The following is a 22052-nucleotide window of genomic DNA, read 5'->3' on the forward strand; positions in this document are numbered from 1 at the left end:
TCCCCATAAACTCTCATTGCCTTTTGAGATCAAAAGGAGGGTGTTCGGGAAATATTGGGAATGGGGCAGCCACTGGCATGGGGAGGATATTGGGGATGAGGCAGGCACTGGCGGGGGAGAAGTTTGGGATTGGGGGGGGGTACGCACCTCTTCCGCCTCAGTAACTGCCGAAGTGCCTCGGCCATAGGGTAAACCGGGTCCCCTGGGGCTTTCTGCGCAGCCTTAAGAATAGCAATCCACGGCGGGGGGCGGGACACCGACATCCTCCACCTCCCCGCAGCATTTTCTCTCGGGAAGCTCCAATTTCAAAGCACGGGGAGAGGCGGGCGAGACCCCCCGCAAGACCCCCGCACTGCGGCCTCAAGCGCAGCGAGTTGCCAGTCCTCATCCCCCTCCCCAGGCTGGCTGGGGGTGTGACTGCATGTGCCCCCCAAAACTCCAGTCCCTCCGTTTGTGTTTCCATTTTATCCCGCCTTTTTTTTTTTGCCTGCTTTTCCCTATTTGCGCCGGGGCAGCACCATCACGTGAGAGCGGGCCCGGCTGGACGCGGCTGCCGGGGGCGCGCCGGTGCCGGGGGGGGCCGGACTCGCACCCCCAGCCCCGACCTTTGCCCCACATCCCTTCCCCAAATTGCGGGCCGGTTTGGGGGGTGTTGGTTTGCAGGAGGCGGCGCTCGCTCGCTCTCGCTCCCCCCGGCTTTTTTTCCCTGCGGTGGTTGGGGAAGGTGGGGCCTGGGGCCACCCCCGCGGGCAGGTGCCGGATGGCGGCGGGAAGCCTCACCCCCGGCCCTTCTGACTCCGTGCAGGAATTCCCGTACGCCCCCCAAAACAGCCCCCCGGCCGCGGGGGTTCCCCCGGCCATCGACCTGGTGCTGGGGGCCACGGCCGGGTGCTTGGCCTGCTTCCTCACCAACCCGCTGGAGGTGGTGAAGACGCGGCTGCAGCTGCAGGGCGAGCTGCAGCCCCCGGGCACGTACCCCCGGCCCTACCGCGGCGTGCTGCGGGCGGCGGTGGCAGTGTGCCGGGCGGATGGGCTGCAGGGGCTGCAGAAAGGGCTGGCGGCCGGGCTGCTCTACCAGGGGCTCATGAACGGCGTCCGCTTCTACTGCTATTCCCACGCCGAGGACGCCGGCTGGACCGAGTATCCCGGCGGGACCGTGGCCGCCGGGGCCGTGGCCGGGGCGGTGGGAGCCGTGGTGGGCAGCCCTGCGTACCTGGTGAGTGCTGCTCCGCCCCAAAAGCCGTGGGTTGGGGGGAGGCGTTTTGGGGACCCCTCCCAAAAGGTTCGGCATCTTGGCTGCATCCTATAAACACTGGCTTGGTGCATTCCCTCTCCCCCTGCTTTGCTTTAGCCCGCAAAATGTGGGACTGCTCTGTGCATGCTCTCTCCCTGCCTTCTTCCCCAAATCCCCCTCAGAAAACCAGCAGAGATCTCCCCCATAAGGAAATGATCCCAAAAGAAATTGCTGGGGTTTCCCCCTCCCATTTTAGAGGGGCTCCCCGATTTTTTGAGGTTGCAGAACCCCAGCAGTGGGTGTTTGCAGGGTCTCTTTGCCCTGGGTGAGAGGGGTAAAAGAAACAGGGTTCAAAGTCTGGAATTACCGCTTGACTACTCATCTGTGTCCCCCACGTCTGTCGGAGGGGCTGAAACTTCCCTCAAAAATCTGCTGAGAAAAAGATGAGGGACCACAGCCGGTCCCAGCGGGGGCATTGAGGGGTTTTGTCACCTGGTATTGTCCCCCCAAGGTCAAGACCCACCTCCAAGCCCAGACACTGTCGACCATGGCCGTGGGCCACCAGCACAACCATGAGGTGAGTGGGGACAGGGTTGGGGTTGGGGACACAGAATTTGGTGGCACCTTGTCTGTGCACGCTCCGGGACCCAGCGGGGACAGTGCTATTTTGGTCAGCAGGAATTTAAAGCTGTTGTTTGGCCGCTTGGCCCCATAACGATGCTATAAATAACAGTGTGAGAACAGAGGGGGTGTGACAGGCACGTGGGGCTGTGACACCGAATCCAAAGAATCCAGACCCCCTGAGGTCTCTCTAGAGCCAAAAGTGGCTTCATGTCACCAATGACCAACAGGGGTGGGAAACTTTGCCAGGGTGGGAAATCTTGGCCAGGTGGGACACTCCATTCCTATTTCCCCCAATTTCCTCTCTTCCCCAGAGCATCTCCAGTGCCTTCAAGAGCATCTACCTGCAGCACGGGGTGGTGGGGCTGTGGCGGGGAGTGACGGGTGCTGTGCCCCGTGTGGCTGTGGGCTCAGCCGTGCAGCTTGCCACCTTCGCCTCCGCCAAGGACTGGGTCTGCGAGCACCAGGTGAGCAGGAAATGTGCCGCATCCAGCTGCCATCAGTGCCCTGTGTTCCCCTTTATTGTTGGAGAGAGCTGATGCTGGCGCTTCCTGCAGTGGTTCAGGAAGGGCAGCTGGGCAGCGGTGCTGGCAGGGGGCATGGTGAGCGGCGTGGCTGTGGCCGTGACAATGACACCTTTTGACGTGATCAGCACCCGTCTCTACAACCAGCCGGTGGATGCCGACGGCACAGTAAGGCCATTCTGGATACGGCACAGGGGTCAGACAGTTTTTCCTGGGATTGCATCCGGCAGGGGTGCGCAGCTGGCTCCTCTCTCCTCAGGGCAAGCTCTACCGGGGTTTTTTGGATTGTATCCTCCAAATCTCCAGCAAAGAGGGGCTGCTGGGCTTGTACAAGGGCATCGGCGCCGTCTACTTCCGCCTCGGCCCCCACACCGTCCTCAGCCTCTTCTTTTGGGACAAGCTCAGGAACATGGTGCAGCACCAGCAGCCCCCGAGGCTGTAGGACAGACTCCTGTCACCACCACCGATGTTAATAAAGAGGTTTTTCTATTTTTGGCGTCATTTCGGGGTCTTTGGGGTGATGCAAATGGCAGGGACAGGACTTGAAATGCTGCGATGCCTCAGGGTGGAGAGGAGAATGGCAGTGTGGGGGGGGGGGATGGTTAAAGGTGCTGGTGGTCCCTGAGCCCCTCTATGTGCATCCCATCCCTCTTCTCGTCCTAATTTTCACCTCCACGGGGCAGCTGGAGCTCATCTCTGGCCAGGGCTCCAGCTGCCCTGGCTTGCTCCAATAATGATTTACTAGCCTTGGGGGGAGGCCACTTCCCGCCTCCGCCCCGCGGACCTTGGAGCCTGGGCCGGGCTACACGGTGGCTTCTCTCCATCGAAAATGTTTTCCCTGGGGTCCTGGCTCCCGGCATTGCCTGGGCTGGCGTGGGGCTGGGCACTGCTGGATGCGCTCCTGCAAGGTGAGATCCTCCGAGGGTGGCCCAGAGAGAGCCACGGGACAGCCCAGGGGACACCAGTGACCCACTGCTGCCTTTCCCTGCAGGGCTGGTGGGTGCCTGCGCCGTCTCGGTGCTCTGCAGCCTCCTGAAGGTTTATCTCTACATCCAGTGTGTGAAGTAAGCACCGGCCCTTCGTCCCCTCAGGTGGGGAGGTTGGTTTTGGGGATCTGATTTTGGGATCTCCTGTTGGGGGGTGACTGTTGGCACTCAGGGATGCAGGGCAGGGGTCACGGCCTCTGCTGCAAGGCACAGAGTGGGATGTCACCAAGGCTGTCACCCTGTTCTGGGTGACATCCCCCCTGACTTAGCATTCCTCCTTGCTGTCCCCAGCAACCCGGAGAGGCAGGCAGAGAAGGAGGCGATCGCGGCGCGGCGGCCGCTGCTGGGGCTGCTGCATGTGCTGGTGCTGACCGGTGTCCTGGCCCTGGTGGGCTCCCGTGTGGCAGCACTGGTGGTGCTGGAGTTCTCCCTGCGCGCCATCTCCAGCGTCTTCTCCTTCAGCAAGGTGAGGTGGCACGGGGGAAATTGAGGCATGGTGGGTTATGGTGTAGATGGAGCTGGGAAATGGTAGATTTGTTCAGCATCTGTGGGGGATGGAGGGGCTGTTTGTGGAGGCAGCCATGGGTCCCTTCGCACCTGAGCCAGGTGTGCCCAGGTGGGCAAGAGGCTGATGGCCCCTGGCTGGTCCCAGTCCCAGTGTGGGCACAGGCCCAAGCTGTGCCTGTCCCCTGGCACTGCTGGGACACATCCAGTTCTGGGACAGTTCTGGGACCTTTGTGGTGAGGACACTGAGGGTCTGGAGTGTGTCCAGAGATGTGAATGGAGCTGAGGAAGGGTCTGGAGCCCCAGGAGCAGCTGAGGGAGCTGGGGGAGCTCAACCTGGAGAAAAAGAGGCTCAGGGGGATCTTCTGGCTCTCCACAACTCCCTGACAGGAGGGGGCAGCCAGGGGGCAGTCGGGCTCTGCTCCCAGGGAGAAAAGGACAACGTGAGAGGAAACGGCCTCAAGCTGAGCCAGGGGATGTTTAGATTGGATATTAGGAAAAATCCTTCATGGAAAGGGCGCTCAGGCACTAGCACAGGCTGCCCAGGGCAGTGCTGGAGTCATCATCCTGGGAAGTGTTCAACAAGAGTTTGGATGAGGCACTTCGGGACATATTTAGTGGTGAACAGGGCAGTGCTGGAGGAATGGTTGGACTCGTTGATCTTGGAAGTCTTTTCCAACCTCACCAATTCCATGAACCCCTCACTGCTTTGCAGGGCACCCACAGCAGCCAGCTCTACCTGCTGTGCCAGTACTCGCTGGGCTGCGGGGTGTCCTGCGGCCTCAGCTTCCTGCTGGAGGGAGCTCCACACCGCAGCTGGAACCTGGCGCTGGCGGCGGGGCTGGCAGGGCTGCTGGCGCTGCACGCCCGGCGCCTGGCCCGGCATGTCTGCACCCTGTACGAGCTGCACAGCCGGGCGCGCTACTGCGGCGTCTGCATCCTGCTGCTGGCCTCGGGGCACGGCATCCCGAGACTGCTGCGCAACGCCCTGGGCCTCACCTTTGCCGTGACCGACCTGGCCGCCGTGGAGCTCATCAACCGCGACTTCCTCTCCACGGCTGAGGCTGTGCGCTTCTGGACCCCGCTGACCATCTGCTACACCCTGCTGGTCGTCTACATGCAGGGTGGGTGGGCGTTCTGGGTGGGATGTGGGGCTGTGTGGGCTATTTTGGGGGTGTATGGGGGCTATGTAGTGTATACTGGGGGTTTATGGAGCCTGAGGCTATATAGGGGATAGATAGGGGTGTCCTGGGGGTGTATGGGGAGTGTATGTGGTGTACTGGGATATGTAGGGGGTACATGGGGTGTTGTCAGGCTGTATAGATGGTAGATATGATACATCCTGGGGGTGTGTAGGGCCCATATGGGGCACCCTGGAGGTGTATAGGGCGTATATGGTACATTCTGGGAATAAAAGGGGCATCTTGGAGGTCTGTAGGGGGTGTACATGTGTATATCCTGGGTGTACATGGAGTGTACTGGGGGTGTATAGAGAGTACATGGGATGTCCTGTGGGTATGTGGGGTGTCCTGGAGATGTGTAAAGGGGGTACATGGGATGTACTGGGGGTGTATAGCAGGTACATGGGCTATATGTGAAGCTATGCCATAGCAGCCCTGGAATGCTTGGTGTCCCCATTGTGGGGCTGGGGAGGTCACAGTGTCCCCACAGTGGCTCCCCAATGCCGTGTCCTTGCAGAGGAGTCGCGGGAGAGCGTGGGCAGGGGGCTGGTGTTCCGAACCGTGCTGGTGCGGATGGGCGGCCTCTTCATCCTCCTCCTCACCGTGGGCCGATGGACAGACATCCTACACATCCTCGTGTCGCTCCTCGGAGAGACCTGGTGCCTGCTCCGTGCTGGGGTCCTGCTGGAGTCCTGCTGGACACAGGTGAGATGGGGGACACCTCCCCGCCACGACACTGGGGTGAGGGGCCGGCGGCAGCCCCGAGGCCACGATGAGGGGCCTTTCTCCTTCTCCCATTTCCCACAGGATTTTGCCCAGCAGCCTCGCGTGGATAGTTTGTCGGGATCCAGATCGGAGGAAACGTCCCGATGAGCCACAGGGTGTCACCAGACAGCAGGAACTCCGTGGCTTCACTGGGCACCCTCGGAATCCCCCCCCCCGTCGCAGATCCCCCATGGGGACTAAGGAAAAAGGGGTTCCTGGAAGGCATCCAACCCCATCCCATGAGATGGAGGAGGTTGGGGGGAAGACTCACGTGTCCCCTGGTTTTTGGGGGGACCCTGTGAGGTCGCAGCACTGCTGGGGTTTGTCTCAGTGGGATTATGGGATGATGATGGATGTCCCATCCTCACTGGCTGCAGGGCCATGCTGTCACAGCACAGGGGCCTCCAGGGGGTTATAAGTCTTGGAAAATAAAGGTTTTTCAGCAAAATCCATGGGCAGAGCAATCTGGGGTCTTGCTGTGCTGAAGAGGCACTTGGGATAGTGGCGTTGCAGCTTTTTGAGGGAGGTGGGTGGAATTCCTCCTTGGGAGGGGAAACTGAGGCACAGAGTAGAAGTCACCCTCTGGCTGGGAAGTGCCCCTGTACCTCAGTTTCCCCTGGCTGCAGCCCACTGTGCCATGCCAGGGGGAAACAGGCACTGTAAAAGTGGGGTGCAGTTTGGGGATGGGGGTTCTGGCTGCCTGGGCATAGACCCCACAATGGGGAGGAGGGAGTTGGCGGGAGTCTGGGGAAGTTGGGGGCACTGGGGACTTTATAGGGGTGTATGGGTGTCCTGGGGATGCTTAGAAGAAATATGGGGCATTTTGGGGATAGATGGAGCTGTATGGGGTGTAACTGGGGCTGTACTGGGGGATAGGGGTTATCCTGGGGTTATATGGAGGCATTAGGACTGTATTGGGGTACACAGGCAGCCCGGGGTGTATGGGGAGCTCATGGGGCACCCCAGAGGTGTTGAGTGCCCTGAGGGTGTCTGGGGCACTCGGGGGGGTCCATGGGATAACCTGTGAGGGGGTAATCCCAGAGCATATAAGGGCACCCGCGGGGCCATTAGTCACCCCGAGATAGATGGGGCATCCTGAGGACAGACGGGGCACCCTGAGGTCCCGTGAAGCACTTTGGGGTGCATGGGACAGTCGGGGGGTGCACGGGGCACCTTAAGGACATGTGCCCCCCCTCTTCCTCCGCCCGGGGCTGTGGGGCAGGCAGGGGGGAGGAGGAAGGGAGGTGGAAGAGGAGGAGGAGGGAGGAAGGGGCGGTGATGCCGGGCGGCTCTGCCTTCCCGCTGCCCCCGCCGCGCCCGCGGAGCGCACGGAGGGACCCGCACCGGCTCCCCAGGTAGGGGACAGGGACGGCGACAGGGTCACTCTCCGAGGGGCTGCAGGGCCACCTCTGGGCAGGCGACCCGCACGGCCAGGGAACCTCGCCCGCAAGGTACAACCCCCCCAGGTAGGGGACGGGGGCCACTCTCAGGTAGGGAACACCCCAGGTGTGGGATTGGCCCCCCCCCAATCCAGGACGGGTCAGGAGACACCCCAGTATGGGACACGGGAATCCCCAGGTGATGGGATAAGAACCGCAGAGCCATCCTGGGATGAGAAAAGGGGACCAAGAGCCACCCCCAAGGAGGGGATTGAGGACACTCCCAGGGAGGGGATGGGGGGCTCCCAGGCAGGGAGACACGGTGGAGCCACTGCCCCAGAGGGGACAGGACACTCCTAGGTAGGGGACAGGGGGCTGTGGGGCTGCACGGTGGGACACAGGGAATGGTGGGGGGGCTGCAAGGCTATGCCCCCGGTGAGGGGCAAGAGGATAGTGGGGTCACTCGGGGTGGAGGGAGAAGGAACACCAAGCGTTGTGTCACCCCCATCCCATCCCTTTTTCCTTGGGCATCCTCAGAGCACCCTCTGAGAGGTCCCCGGGGCAGAGGACAGAGTTGAGGTGCAGCTCTAGAGGGCTGTGTCCCATCCCAGTTTTGTGGGGTGTGGGGATACCCCATACGTGGCCCTATCCACATCAATCCCATCTGAGCTCCCATCCCAGGAGATTTTAGGGAAACCAGGGGGATTCCTTCCCAGTGTGGCCTCAGCCACCCCAAACCAGGATGGAGCTACATGGGGAGGGGGAGACCCCCATTAATGCACCCCCCGAGCCTCGACCAGCCCGATGGCCCCTGGCTGGGGGGACCCAGGGGGTGCCGCCACGGGGCCGCCGGGATCCCATCAGCTCCGGCACAAAGAGGAATGCGATGAGCACATGGTTCCCATTAACCCCGGAGAATTTTTTTTTTTCTTTTTTAGGTTGGGTTTTTTTAATGATTATTCTTTTCTTCCCCCCCCTCCTTCCCCCCCCCCCCCAGTCTTCCGCAGCTCTGCTGGGGAGGAGGAAAGTCGGCAGTTCCGGCGGGTGAGGATTTGGGCGAAGGCCGGTAATGCCAGAGCCTGTCCAGGGTTTTGCCGGTGGGGAGGGAGGGAAAGAGGGAGCGAAGTGCTCAGGGTTCTTTTTCCTCTTTAATCCCTTCCCTGCTTGAGTCAGAGGCTGAAGTCACTGGCGGAACATCCCGAAGCTTTTCCCCCACCTCGAGGAATCTGTCTGCCCCTGAAATGATGTGCTGACCCCCCTGAGTGGGATTTTAGGGGAGCGGAGCCGCATGAGACCAGGAACTCATCACACAGGTATTTCTCAAGCTGCTGATTCACCTCAGGGATGAATCCTGCTTCACCAACACAGCACCCTGACTAAACCCTCAGGGTTCCTTCCCTCCAAACCATTCCATTTGGGAAGGGGAAGCTTCGCCCCGGCTGCTTTTCCCATTGGGAAGTTGGATAAACAGCCCTTTTCCTTCCTGAGCAGGGTTTCTCGGGGTCGGACGCATCCTGCCTGTGCTGCTGGGTGCTGCTCAGGGGATGCGTCAATATCAGGGATGTGGTGATTCACATCCCTCAGTTTTCCCACCTGAAAAAATAAGAGGGGATGCACTGAGATGGAAGTGATTGGCTGGGAATTGGGGGTAAAAAGGGAGGGAATGGGAATGTAGAAATATTTAAAAAAAAAGGATTGCAAAAGCAAAATTCTATTGCAGCCCTGTTTTCAAAAAGGAAAGGTGGATATTTCCTCCTGCCCATGGGAAGGGGGGTGGGAGCAGTAAGAGGAAATACAGGGGATTCAAATGCTTATGAAAAGGTGGCCACAGAGGTGTGAAAATGGGAGATATCAGCTGCTGCTTTGCCAGGACCCTGTACCCTGTGTCCTCCCAGGCATGAGACCATTTATTGCCGTGACGTGGGACGGGGACACTCGTTCCTTCTCCCTTTCCGGGAGGAGAGAGGCGGGCTAATGCCGAAGGGCAACACGGCTGCAGGAACTGCTGGTGTGCCTGTGAGTTTGACTCTCTTTTTTTCTTATTTTCCCTAAAATCGACCCCAGATCCAACCCTTCCATGGCTTCAGCGATGTTGCCGGGGAAAGCAGAGAAGAGAATTGCTTCGTCTGTCTTCATTACCCTGGTGCCACCGCGGAGGGATGTGGCCACAAAGGAGCAAACCCAACGGGAGCTGCAGCTGGACAATGCCGAGGTTCCTGGCACCCATCACCCCCAGATCCTGTCATCATCCCCCACTTTGCCCAGCAGAGGTGAGGGGTGTCCGTGGGGGGCTGCAAGCAGTGCGGAAGGATCATGATGGGGCTGAGGAGGCTGTGGAGATACTTTGCCAAAGGATGCATGTGTGGAAGGGGATGTGGGGGTTTTTTGAGAAGGTTTTTCCCCAAATTCCTGCACCCATCCCAGGATGGATCCGGCTCTTGGGGAAGGGCTGTGTTTGCTCTCCATTGCCAGGCGCTTATTGGTGCTGTTTGTCCCCGCTGGCCACGATGGCGTTTGCTTTTGGGGCAGGTCAGCGAGCGCTGCTGCAAAGCTGTTGGGGAGTTATCATGACAGGGTGTTATTGCGATGGGGCATTATTGTACATTACTAATCACCTAAACCCCCCACATCTGTCGCAGCAGAAACCCACCCAGTGGCCCCTGTTCCTTCATCCCCACCAGCCCTCACCCTCTCCAAAGCACCCCAGCCCTCGTCCACAGAGGCGTTGGGTCTGGCGCTGCAGCAACTGGACCTTGCGGCACCCGCCACTCTCCAGGTAAGGATAACAGCATGCAGACCCCCCAGTGCCTCAGTTTCCCCAGTGCAGGGGCATAAGTAACATGGCTTTGCCCTTCTCCACTTGCCAGGCCCCTTCCACCTTCCCTGCTGATATGAAGCCACCCACATTTTGCCAGGAGCAAGCAGGCAAGCGGCAGTGGCAGGATGCAAATGGGTACCTGGAGAGGGACAGTTCCAGAGGTAAGGGGCATCCCAGCTGTGCATGGGCTCATCCCCACATAGGGAAACTGAGGCACACAGCTCCCAACCACTCTCCCTACTTCTTGCAGACATTTGTGCCTTCTGCCACAAAGCGCTGGGGCCCCAGGAGCTGACGGTGGAGGCGATGCGGAAGCAGTACCACCCTGACTGCTTCACCTGCCGCACTTGCCACCGGCTCCTGGCTGGGCAGCGCTACTTCCAGAAAGATGGGTGCCCCATGTGTGACACCTGCTTCCAGGTACCCATCCTCCTTCCAGGAAAACCAGCACCCTCGGTATGTCCCTTGGGGTGCAAGCTGGCATCTCATGGCATGTGTTCCCTAAATTCCAGGCCACCCTGGAGAAATGTGCCAAGTGCCGGGGGCTGATCACGGAGCACATCATCCGTGCCCTGGGCAAAGGGTACCACCCCGGCTGCTTCTGCTGTGCTGCCTGTGGCCGGGCCATCGGCACTGAGAGCTTTGCTGTGGACGAGCAGGGTGATGTGTACTGCGTGCCTGACTTCTACAGGTTGGCAATGGGGGAGGGTCCCCCACACTGGGAGTTGGGTTTGGCTCATCCCCATCACCCTCCAGGGCTCACACTGCTCCCGTTTGCTCCCATCAGGAAATATGCTGCGGTATGCAGTGCCTGTGACCACCCCATTGTACCCTGCGAGGACAAGGACACCTACAAGATTGAGTGTTTGGGACGCAGCTTCCACGAGAGCTGCTACCGCTGTGAGGTATGGCCCTAGGGGCTGGGGGGCCCAAAGTCAAGGGGGTGGCACTGAGCCTTGGCTGAGCATAGAAAGGGATGGCAGCACCCACGGTTGTTTTTTAGACCCCAGCTTATCTTACAAGTAATGGGGAGGGGGAAAATAAATAAATTGGGTGGTGGTGGTGATGATGATGATGTGTGTGGAGAGCTTCAGCTTTGCACACTTTTGATATAGTTTGTCGCTTTTTCGGCGCGCTAGTGGGTTTTGCAAGGAAAATGGGATCTAATGCAACATGGGGACCCCTAAAAGGTGGCTTGCTTTCCCCCTCTTGCCCCCAGAGCTGCAGGATGCCCCTGTCCCCGGAGCTGACGGAGAATGGGTGCTACCCCCTGGATGACCACCTCCTCTGCAAGTCCTGCCATGTCCGTTGGCGCAATGAGTCGTCCTGCTGAGACGCTGCAGCTCACTGATCTCCCTCTTCCAGTGCCAGGCACCAAAAAGGGGGTGCACTGACTGGGATGCACCCCATAGCTGACCCTGGGTGCCTGCTGCACCCCCAAATTACTGCAGAACTGGTGTTTTCATCACCAAAATGCCCCAGGACCCTTACCCAGTGGGCTGGTGGGCTGGAGAATCGTGGATATGTCCTGGCACAGCTCTGCGCTCATGATGAACATAAAATGCCCTGACAGAGCAGCAGTGGCAGAGGAGTGGAGGTTTTAGTCCTTATTTCTTTTTTTAACCTCCTTTTTCAAGGCCAGTTTGGTTTTCTAGGGTGGTGTTTCTTTCTTCTTGAGCTTCCTTGGGGTTTCACTGAAATGTTTCTCTCTGTGGAGAGCAGGCACTAATTAAATTACTCGTAGTTAAATAAAACCCCAAGTTTAAAAACTCTCATTCCTTTCATCCGCCCTGCATTCCAAACCTATCAAATCCAAGTTTAAAAATAAGGAAGAAAAACCGCTTTTTGGATTTTCTAGGCGTGGCAGGAGTCGGGTCACTCAGGTCCATAACAGTTGATTTTGGGGTTGAGCGATTTTGTAGATGCCACTGTCAGCCGGGGAAAATCCAAGTGTTGTTTTTTGGGGCGGATTTGGAATTTGGTGATATGCCATAGTGTTGATAAAAGTGTTTTTGGTGTGGTTTGGGGTTTTTTTGCTGAGTGTCTCTCCTGGAGCCGGCAGAGGGCAGCCAGAGCACAAATTCCTCCATCAGGCAGCAAAACGCCAGCTAAAAGTATCCTGCCGCACCGGGATGCCGAGAAAGATGGACAGCCCCACTTCTGCAGGTTATCCAAGATTATATCGCTCCACCAGTGGAAGCTTTTTGATCTTCCCTCAGTCCAAGCCTCAAACCAGCAGAAATTAGGCCATTTTTCTGCATGTCCAACATCTGCGAAACTGATGTTGCCGGTGCTTAGTGGTTTCGTTTGCGAGGGTGTTGTAAACCAGGCGGAGAAACTTTTCAACTTTCTTTTTTACCGAAAGTGCTTAAAAAGCCACAAATCAAGAGCAGAAAATAGCAAGAGCGTGTGAGATGATGTTTAATGCTTTCCTGAGGGAAAAAGGGAGCTGTAAACAAAGAAAACAACCACTACATCAGCAGCTTCTGTGTCACGTACAACATCTCTCCGGCATGTGCCACATTTATGAGTGAAGGGGTTAATGATGGTTAATTAATCACATCAATAACTATTTCCTGATGACTCTTCCCTGTCTACAAAGCTGATTACTCAGCATTTGTCAACTAGCATCTCCGGGCCATCAATCAGGTCATAACTTGTTTTAAACGTATTTATAAATAAGCTGTGGTCTGTCCCAGTCATGTACATCAGTGGCTTTGGGTCCGGTTGGGTGGGGGGGAATCCCCATGCTCCAAGTCAGCTCTCATTTTCCATAGCTTCTTGCACTGTGAGGAAAATCTGGCATCAAAATGATGCTAAAAAAGTAAAAAGATGTGGCAGGGGCCAAAGGGAGTAGGAAAGAGAAGGCCCAGAGGGCAAGGGGCTGCTTGCTTTTTGTAATATGGATATTTTTCCAGGCAAGGTTTTGGGGGACGATGGAAGTGCCAATGCTGAGCGGTGTTTTAGATGTGTTCCTGCTAGCAGCGCTACCCCTCCGCAAGGGAATGGTGGGAAGGAGTTGGGTATTTCCCCCTTGGAGCCTTCCAGGATGGGCTGTTGGCACTGGGACTGCGGAATTTTTGGCTGGAGGTAGGCAGGGAAATGCTTTTATTGACAGGCAGCCTTGGAGAAGGTCCTGGAAAGCAAGGAGAAAGGAAAGGCACTGCTGGAGAGTTTGGCAGCGTGGTGAAGGGATGTGACGTGGTCAGATTTGGCATGATTTTTCAGGAGTGGAGGGTGACAAGGGACAGGGATGGACGGACACAGGTAAGAGGACAAAAAGGCTGTTCTAAGCCATTTTCTTCATGGATAAAGGGAGAAGCTCTACGAGCCAAGGCACGGGGAGCATTGCTGTGCCTGAAAAGCACAGCCCTGTGTTTTCCCTTGGGAGGAGCTCGAGGAATTTTGAGCTGCATGCAGGAGATTCTGCAGGGGTAAGGCTGCAGGAACTGGATCCCGTCCCACTGCCAAGCAAACCCAGATTGGCTGCAATGGCTCAGCCTGTCCTTGGGCTCCTCACCCTGTCACGAGCACTTCTGCAAGCACCCAGCTCTGCAAAAATAAACCAACCACGCATCCTGCCTGGAAAAATAACATTTTGGGGGGCTGGGCTCCAAGGCCTTGTAGAGGTCCCTGGGACCACCCAGGTGTAAAACCCACCTGAGGTCTCTCCTCTTGTCCTCGTGGCAGTGCCAAAGGGCAGAGAGGATCCCAGCGCTGCGAATAGCTCCGGCCCTTCCCTTGGCTGCTGCAATACACCCGTCAGCTCTTGCAATCCCTCTTGGCAGGCCGAGGAGAGCGGGAAGGACCTGGCTGCCCTCCAAGGAGCAGCAAATGCAAATATTTCCTCACTTCAGGCTGGGTGCGGCCCGCGGATAAAATTTCCTCGGGCTTTCCCAGCAAAGGCATCGGATATCTCGCTCTGCTGCGAGGCCAACTTGCTCCCAGAAATACAACAGTGCATCCCATAAAAAACCCCCAAAGGTTATCTTTTTACTACTCAAAGGACCGTCTGATTTTTGAAAAGAGGTTTTTAATTGAAGAAGGAGCTGCCAGGCACAGCTGTAGTGGTTTTAAAACAGTGGTTAAAGTGTTGCTTCATGGGAAAAAAAGCCCTTTTTGTAGTTGTTTTTTTTTGAAAATGGAAGATTTGTAGTGTGGCGCAAGGAAATTGGAATGATAAAGAGGCTGGGAAAGGTACTGGGAGTAGGGTTGGGTGCTGGTGATGGTTTTTCTCAAATAGGATAGAAAGCTGCAGGAAAATGGGGTTTTTCCTTTGCATCCCAGGTTAATGGCAGCCACATCCCAGCCGGCTCCCTGCAGCGTTGTTCTTCCCCACAGAGCATTCAGACCTATTTTCTGCACTTTCCTGTCTTCAACACAGCCTAAAAAAAATTGTATTTCTTAAATGAAAAGCAGTCTGATCCTGCTGATTCTGGGAGAGGCAAAAATCAGCAGGGATTATACCAGGAACAGCCCAAGCCTGGATTTCTCCAGCTCAAGCAGCACAGGTGGGATATATATTTAAAAAAAAAAAAAAAAAAAAAAAAAAAAAAAGCGTACGCTAATATTCTCTCTCTCTCTTTTTTTTTTTTTTTTTTAAACAATTTTCCTGGCAAAACTGAACCACCCACTGCCACAATGTGGTTTTAAAACACAGTGGTTTTGATAGAACCAGGGGAAAGGGATGAGGCAAATACGCAAGCGCGTTACTAGGCTGTGAGTGCTACACTGGCTTCTTCATAAAATATAGAAATAAAAAAAAGGATAAAAAGCCCAACCCACCCTATTTCTGAAAACAGACACACAGTACACATCTGCGAGCAGGATTTTGCCATTTCATATCCCAGATTTCCTCCATCGTAACAGCGATTACAGCATCCTGCAGCCCTATTTCCTGAAAACTAATTCTTTTCACTCAGATTTGACTTCGAGTGGTTTTAAGTTATATCTTTATTTTGCTGGAGCATCCAGTAGAGCAGTGTGAGTTATTAAAATAAAGCAGGTGTTTTATTAAAATAAAAACACGGATATTTTTCGAAGAGGTTATCCCCTTTGTCAAGGTGGATTATTGACCTCAGGGATTTATCACTACGGGGGAAAAGTGAAGAAGGATGGGGAATAACTATATATATAATATAATAATATATCCCTTAATTCTTCGTGCGGCTAAACTTTCCCTCACAGCCAAGCTGGGGACTATGCTTTAATATAATTTATTGCATTGCTTTATCTGAGTATGGATTTTTAAAATTTTTTTTCTCAAGCGATGGGGCTCCAGACGAGGGGGTTAAGTGCGAATCGTTTCGTGAGTAAAAGAGAAAATCCTGAAGAAAAAAGAGAAACGAGGGAGGAAAAGGAGGGTTTGCGCTGACAAAAGGCGGCGCCGGCCGGGGCTGCCCCTCACGGCCCTCAGGCGCTGCCCCCCCGCGCTCGCTTCACAAAATGGCCGCCCGGCGGGGCCGGGGGAGCGCCGCTGAGGCGACAAAATGGCGGCGGGCGGAGAGCGGGGGGAAGGACGGGCGAGGAGCGGCTGCGGGGTCGAAGCGGCGGGCGCGGCACGGGCACGGCGGAGGGGCTCTGATCCTCTGTGAATCCCCTCCGGGCAGGCGGCGAAAGCGCTGCGGGTGAAACCTGACCTTCTTCTTCTTCCCCCTCCCTCCTGCCCTTTTCTCCTCGCCGCCTTGGCAAAAGGATGTGAAAATGGCCAGAAATACGCATTTTCGTTCGGCCATGGCGGAGCCCCCTGTTTTCTCCCCTCATTTCAGCTCCCCTCCCCTCAGGCGCCATCGCTGCCTCATCCCTATTCTCCCCCTCCCCGCACCCCCTTCCCTCAGTGTTACCCCTAAAATGTTATTTTTTCCCCTCACAGCCGAAGGTTTTTGGCCCAGAATTGTACTTCCCACACGCCCCCCCACCCTCCCCTTCTTTATCACCACACGCACCCCTAGGTGGGTAGTTTTATGCCTAATTCTTTGCTTTTTCCCCGGTTTTCTCCTTCGCAGGGCTTGAATCCGCCATCTCCCGCTCTCCTCACGGCATGGAAAATCCCCAAAAGTGCTTAGGAAAAAAAAAAAACCCACCAAGGAAAAAAAAGCCCCAAACGCCCGAGGATTGATTTATCATCGGAGCCGAATGGTGTGGGAAGAAGCCATCGTTGCTCGCCTGCTCCCCACGACAGCTCGCCCGCCATTCTCTTAATTAAAATCATATATTGGTGTGATCAGACGTGGTAATAGCATTAAAAAACCCCAAAATCTCGTAACATCCACACGTTCGTTGTTGGAGGCTGCAGCCAAGGTACCACATACGCTTTTTTTTGTTTAATTTTTTTTTTAATGTTGCCTTACCTTTTTGTCTGCATCACAGTGTTGTTACAGGCTATAACATTGCCTCTTCTTTCTTAAAAGCTACATACCTAAAATACTGCTTATTTTCCATGGAACTACAGATTTAGGCCCATATAGATGGTCTGTTGTTTCTACAGATACAGAAACACTTATATATCTATTTATTGAATATAAATTTATAAATATTGCTATATATTTCATATTTTTATATGTCTGTCCTTTTTTCCAGGGACTGCTCAGAATATAAAATAAGCCCACAGAGCTAAAAACTATGATTTAATTATATATAATCACTGTAACTTCGGCCCATATATATCTTTGATTATATATATATATTACCTTTATTTTCCTCCATTGGTTTCCTACTACAGTGTATCCTAAAAGCAGGAGAAAAAATGCCATCAAAAATAAAAATAAAAGAAGAAAAATAACAAAAAACAACCCATCTCTTTTTTACAGTCCATGATGGAATTTTGTGCCTGAATGTTTTTATTTATTCCACAGAGATGTAGATTTTCCTTGAGAGATTTGGGAAGGATTATTTTTTAATGAAAAAGAGGAAAATAAATATACCCAGGAAAAAAAAAAACACAACAAAAAAACAAAGCAATGAAAAATTAAAAAAAAAAAAAGGAAAAAAGCAACAACAAAACCAAACTGCAGTAAGTGAAGCTGCAAATGCAACCGAACAGTCCAGATCAGACAATTCATTGCATAAAAAGAAGAGGATAAATGGAACTGCAATGGCCGGCTTTGCTGTAGATCCAGGAGGAGGGATCAGCTCCCTTATCCCACCATCTCGCGCTCCAAACACCACCATTTTTTTTTTTCAATTTTTTTTGTTTGTTTTAGGTGTTTGTTTTGTTTCGGTTTGGGATTTGTTTTGTTTTGTTTTGTTTTTTTAATATGCTTTGTTGGGCGTTTTGTTTAGAGCCGAGGCGGCTGCACCACCCCCGAAGCTAGAGCCGCCGGAACCGCTCGGGGTTTCACTTTTACAGAGATCTCTATTTTTCCCCTGCCTTGTGCAATCCTCTCCCTTTTATTACGTGTTGTTTTTTTCTCCTCTCCCCTCTGCGGTATAAAGGTTTCTCTCCTCTCTCCAGCTTGGCTGCTTATTCCAGAAGCTTCCACGGGGGCGGGGAGCCCCCACTGCGGCGCCTTTGCCGCAGCGCCGGGCAGGAGGAGGAGGAGGATGCGGAGGATGCACCACCTCTCCCTGGCTGGGAGCCTCATTCCAAGCCTCTCCCCCTTGCTCCATTCCCCCAGCCTTGAAAACAGAGTGCTGGGAGGTGTTTGCAATTTGGAGAGGGTTTTTTTTTTTTTCAAATATTTTTTTTCTTTTGCTAAATAAATGGAAAGCAGAGCTGTCGCTGATGGAGATGGATGAGGCAGGGCTGGCAGCGCCGCAGCCCTGCTCCGGCGTGGCCATGGCACCGATGGCACAAGTGACCTTTCCCAGGCGGTGGGAGGGAGGATTTCCCCCCCTGCCCCAGCATGCTCCTGCCCGGAATTCATTTTAAATAGCAGGAGTATAATTTTTTATTTTCATTCCCCCTCCCCTTTCTCCTTCACTTTTTTTTTTCCTGAAGCTTCCTCATGATCTTTTTTTTTTTCCTGTGTGTGTTTTGAATTGCGTTTTAAAATTGCCCAGCTGGAGACAAGGCTTGATTAGAGCTGGAACAATAGCTCCCTTTTATTAATAACGGGAAGGATTTACAATCGTACAGCACCTTCCTTGGAAAGCTTTCCAAACCATTTGCAAACACTCACAAATTTCAGATTGTGCAGCCCTTGGCTGTGACGTGGGTAAGTATTTAATGGTGCCACCACCCAAAATCACCTCGGTGGCAAACCTCCATTTCTGAGTGCTTAAAAAGATGACAAATTTGGTTTGGGGTTTTTTTGGGGGGGGGGGGTTATTGGTGGGTGGGGTGGGGTGGGGTGTGGGGCTGGCTAAAAGCTGTAACCTAAATCTGTAGATGCAGAGTATTTGCTGGGAACTGGGCTGTTCTCCCTCCGACCACGCAGCTTTCTGGAGCCGAGCTGTGGATTTGCTGCATGTCAGTAAACATCTGCTTATGGATTTTTTGGTTTTTTTTTAATTAAAAAAAAAAAAATTAATCCATTCTGGTTTTGCAGTCCCCGAGTGACCTCGTGCAGCGCTGCCTCTGCTGCAGTTCCACCACAGCTTTGCACTGGAGCACTAATGTGTGTCCCTGTGGGGTAGAGTGACCTTGCTGGGGGGACTGGGCCCTCTGAGCCATCCAGGTGCTCTGCTTTGATCCCAAATCCCTGCATCCCATTTTTTTCCAGCACATCCCCTCACCCTGGGGGGATGCTGCAGTTGTGGGTTAAAGCTGTTTCAGGCTTTTTTTTTTTAATTTTCAAGGGAAACAGTGTATTGTTTATGTAACCCCTCTCTACAGCAGCTGCCTACAAACCTCACAGGGATCCGGGAGTCACCCAGGCAGTGGGATGTGGCCTTGTTAGGAGCACGAGGCACAAGGGTCCAGCCATGTCTGCATGTGTCACGCATGGGCCACACAAACCCACAGTGTTCCTGTGGTTACTTCTGTCTGCAGAGCATGAGTGGGTCTCAGGGCTTCCCTTTCCCACTGCTTGCTGGTTTGCAAAGGCTGATGCTTCTGGAAAAAGCTCTGCCTTGTGGCCTTTAAAATAAATAAATAAATGAAGTGGCACTGCTGCTGTGGATTAGTCATCCTTATTTTTGAAGGAAGCTGTTTGCCAGCGCTGTCCATATCACGCATGTGCGTGTGAGATGGGAACTCCAGAAGGGTGGTAACGTGCTCTGCTCGCTGCTCCTTGGAGCTCAGCCACCTGGGCTTCGTGGAGCTGTTCCTGGCAGGTGGAAAAACCAACAGTCCAGCTTTCCAGACCTTTCCCTCCTTTTTTTTCAGTGCTGGAGTCTGCACTGGCAGGTGTGCAAATGTGGCGACTGTAACAGCAGCAAGTGAGGACGGATGAGCTGTTTTCTGGGGTCATGTCCAACTCTAGAGAAGAAAACCTGGTGATTTATAGTTTTTTTCTTGCCTCTGGTAGGTTTTACTCCGAGCTCCACTGTGAGAAGACTGAATTTGACTCTTTTGGCTACTAAAAATGGTTCTGTTTTTAAACCTTGGTGCTTTTTCCCTTTCTCTGTGGTCATGCAGAAGAGCAAGTGGTGCAATTAAACAGTACAGCAAAGGGCAGCTCCCTCCCCCTTTCCCCTTTCAAAAAATCCGGAGTTGTGTGTCTTGAACTGCTGCATAGGCAGAAAACATACAAAGCCCTTGTCAGCATTGTGCTGATGTGTGGCACATTAAAAAAAATACACACAAAAGGGGTGGGGAGAGTGGGTGCCTCCAGGGAGCAAAACTGTGGGGCCCCTTTCCCTCCAAGCCTACAGACCTACGTGGGATAGTCTATTCCTCCTAATTTTGCTCAGGCAAAGGCAGTGGAGGTTGGAAGGTGTTGAATATCTTAAATTGTGTTGATGAAGATCAGGGTCCCCTTGAACTATTTTTTTTTTCTCTGTGAACTTGCTCCCATGAGATGCAGCTGGTTTATTACTCCATTCCTCGAAGTCCTGCTTGCTAGCTGGGAAGAAGGAAAAGGCTTCCTTACTGGGTGTAATTTCTTTTGTTGTGTTGCAAATGTAATAAAAAGCACCTGGTGCTGGTCTCTTCCAGGTCACACATGACTTGGAGGCACAGCTTCCTGTGGTCATTAGTGCACAGGGAGTGCTGGGGTCGTTAACTACCCTTAATGAGGACATTGGCACTGGGATTCCATGAATGCCTCTGGCGGACCAGGCCCTGGAGAAGCCCCTTATGAGAAATTACTTCACTGCCTGGTTGTTCCAGTGATTTCTAGCACAGCTATGACTTCATCCTTCTTTTTGACCAAAATTAAGCACAGGATGAGGTGGCCAGGCCAGATTTCATACCCTGCTCCCTGTGGTGGAGCTGGTGTGTGAACACTGTCAGTAGCTCCTGTGCCTAAAGCCTTGTTTGGAATAAGCCAGTGTGGACAAGGATTTGGATTTTATTCCCTCATTAGGACTGTGTTGGTTTGGAGATACACCTTGTACTCTTCATAGGCCTTTGCTGGCAGGGAGGTTCAGAGAAGCGAGACGCTGCCTGTTGGGATGATGCCACATTTTTCAGGCTGGCACACCTTGTGGGACTCAGAATTACTTTCCTTTGGCAGTTTAGGATAAATGAATGAGATTTGCCTTGTGAGTGCTGAACTCTTACCACCCTGAAGAGTTACTCGAGCTACATCCGTGATATTTCCAAGCTAAACAAAACCTGAATTTCCAGTGCCAAAAAGCAATACAAACCTCCACTCCTCCTCTGTACAGGGAAAACCACGGTCTTTCAAGCTTTGCTCTTATCCCAAAGAGTTAAAAAGCTGCCCTGTGAGATCTGCTGAGGTGAAAAGAAAAGCCAAAGGCAGATGAGAAACTTCTCCCGCTCTGTGTTGGAGGAGAGGCTTTTGAGCACAGCAGGTCTCGATGCACAAATATTTATTTCTCTTTGTGCTTTCTCTGGAGTGAAGGAGTGATAACTCCACAGACAAGGGGTCACTCCTCTTCGTTTAAACACCCTCATGTTGCTGTGGTATCAAAATGGTGTTTGATGATACCAAAGTTCAGATTGTGGTGGCTCAGTGTTTATATTGTGCTGGGTGTGCTGTTCAGTCCAATGAGGAATGTGGGAAGAGCAGCCTGTAGCTCACAGGTTTGGACTGTGGGGTTTGTGCTAAATCCTTGCTCTTGTAACATTTCCAGCATAATTTCTGAGATTTTTTTTTCCCTGGGGCATTGCACACAGAAAAAAATCACATCTGGATGTGGAGTTAATACAACAGTTAGGTGTTAGAAATAGCAAAGTATAGAATTTGGTGATCTAACCAGTCCTAGAAGATTTTTATCCTTTGCAGTTGTCCTCTTTGGGTATCAAATCACATGGAACTGGCTTTTTTATGTTTGTTTTCTTTGATTTTCCCTAAAAATACAATCTTTTGCAGTCCTGTATGGTGATGAAAGCCCTATGTTTGGGGAGAGCCCTTGTTAGGTGAGCAGACACAGCTCTCCAGTACATGTTTGCACAGGAGTTTGGGGGCAAGGGCAAGCCGGGCAGAAGATGGCACGGTGATACTCCTATTTTTTCCCAACAACAGGCTAAAAAACAAGTGTCATTTCTAACATACCTATCACACCATAAGCAAGAGTAAACTCTTTTGCAGTCCTGTGTTGGCACATGGGTTTTGGTTGTGTGGCTCAGCCATCACACTGGGCTCTGCTGCTGGAGAAACCTCTGGGTTTTTGTAGCAAGGAATTTTAATAACAGAAATGTACTTTTATATAGAGATAAAAATGGGTTCAATGTCAACTGAAGTCCAGGGGCTGTGGGATAGGACTGGTGCTAAACCAGTGGCTAAAATGGTGGCATTTTGTGGAAGCTCCCACCCCTGACACTGTGGATAAGAACACCACAGGGAAGAGCGTTGGAAAATAAATTACTAAATACAGCATTTCAAAAACGTGAAGGGAGTTTTCTGCGCCGAGTCATCTCATCAGGAAGATTTGGAGCACTAACCCTCAAAAAGAGCCGAAATCAAGAGCTTTATTAATATAAATCCCATGCTTTGTGTTGCTTAAGGCTCCAGAACCCGACTCTGTGCTG

General features: G+C 53.3%; 3 protein-coding genes across 5 annotated transcripts; all 3 read left to right on the forward strand.

Moving 5' to 3' along the window:
* Positions 1–523: 523 nt before the first annotated feature.
* SLC25A34 (solute carrier family 25 member 34) lies at positions 524–2868 on the forward strand. Its single transcript, XM_085079997.1, has 5 exons — positions 524–1216; positions 1746–1811; positions 2170–2322; positions 2413–2547; positions 2639–2868. Exons 1-5 carry the CDS (start codon positions 761–763, stop codon positions 2819–2821), a joined length of 993 nt encoding a protein of 330 aa, XP_084936123.1. The 5' UTR covers positions 524–760; the 3' UTR covers positions 2822–2868.
* A 53-nt stretch (positions 2869–2921) lies between these two features.
* Positions 2922–6256, forward strand: TMEM82 (transmembrane protein 82). Of its 2 annotated transcripts, none has more exons than XM_085080001.1 (6): positions 2922–3287; positions 3371–3443; positions 3657–3831; positions 4585–5003; positions 5584–5755; positions 5858–6256. In XM_085080001.1, the coding sequence occupies exons 1-6, from the start codon at positions 3209–3211 to the stop codon at positions 5921–5923; spliced, it is 984 nt and encodes a 327-aa protein (XP_084936127.1). In that variant the 5' UTR covers positions 2922–3208; the 3' UTR covers positions 5924–6256. The 2 variants fall into 2 exon arrangements, with proteins under 2 accessions (XP_084936127.1, XP_084936126.1); XM_085080000.1 differs by having other exon boundaries at positions 4585–4993; positions 5568–5755.
* Positions 6257–7060: 804 nt separating this feature from the next.
* Positions 7061–16277, forward strand: FBLIM1 (filamin binding LIM protein 1). 2 transcript variants are annotated; one of them, XM_085079999.1, is made up of 11 exons: positions 7061–7281; positions 8192–8238; positions 8368–8507; positions 9259–9464; positions 9834–9970; positions 10062–10173; positions 10263–10432; positions 10525–10703; positions 10800–10917; positions 11232–13279; positions 16018–16277. In XM_085079999.1, the coding sequence occupies exons 4-10, from the start codon at positions 9272–9274 to the stop codon at positions 11343–11345; spliced, it is 1023 nt and encodes a 340-aa protein (XP_084936125.1). In that variant the 5' UTR covers positions 7061–7281; positions 8192–8238; positions 8368–8507; positions 9259–9271; the 3' UTR covers positions 11346–13279; positions 16018–16277. The 2 variants fall into 2 exon arrangements, with proteins under 2 accessions (XP_084936125.1, XP_084936124.1); XM_085079998.1 differs by having other exon boundaries at positions 7101–7170; positions 10525–10917.
* The last annotated feature ends 5775 nt before the right edge of the window (positions 16278–22052 follow it).

The sequence above is a fragment of the Lichenostomus cassidix genome, chromosome 21, assembly GCF_008360975.1.
Source record: "Lichenostomus cassidix isolate B80296 chromosome 21, HeHo_3.0, whole genome shotgun sequence".
NCBI lineage: Eukaryota > Metazoa > Chordata > Aves > Passeriformes > Meliphagidae > Lichenostomus > Lichenostomus cassidix.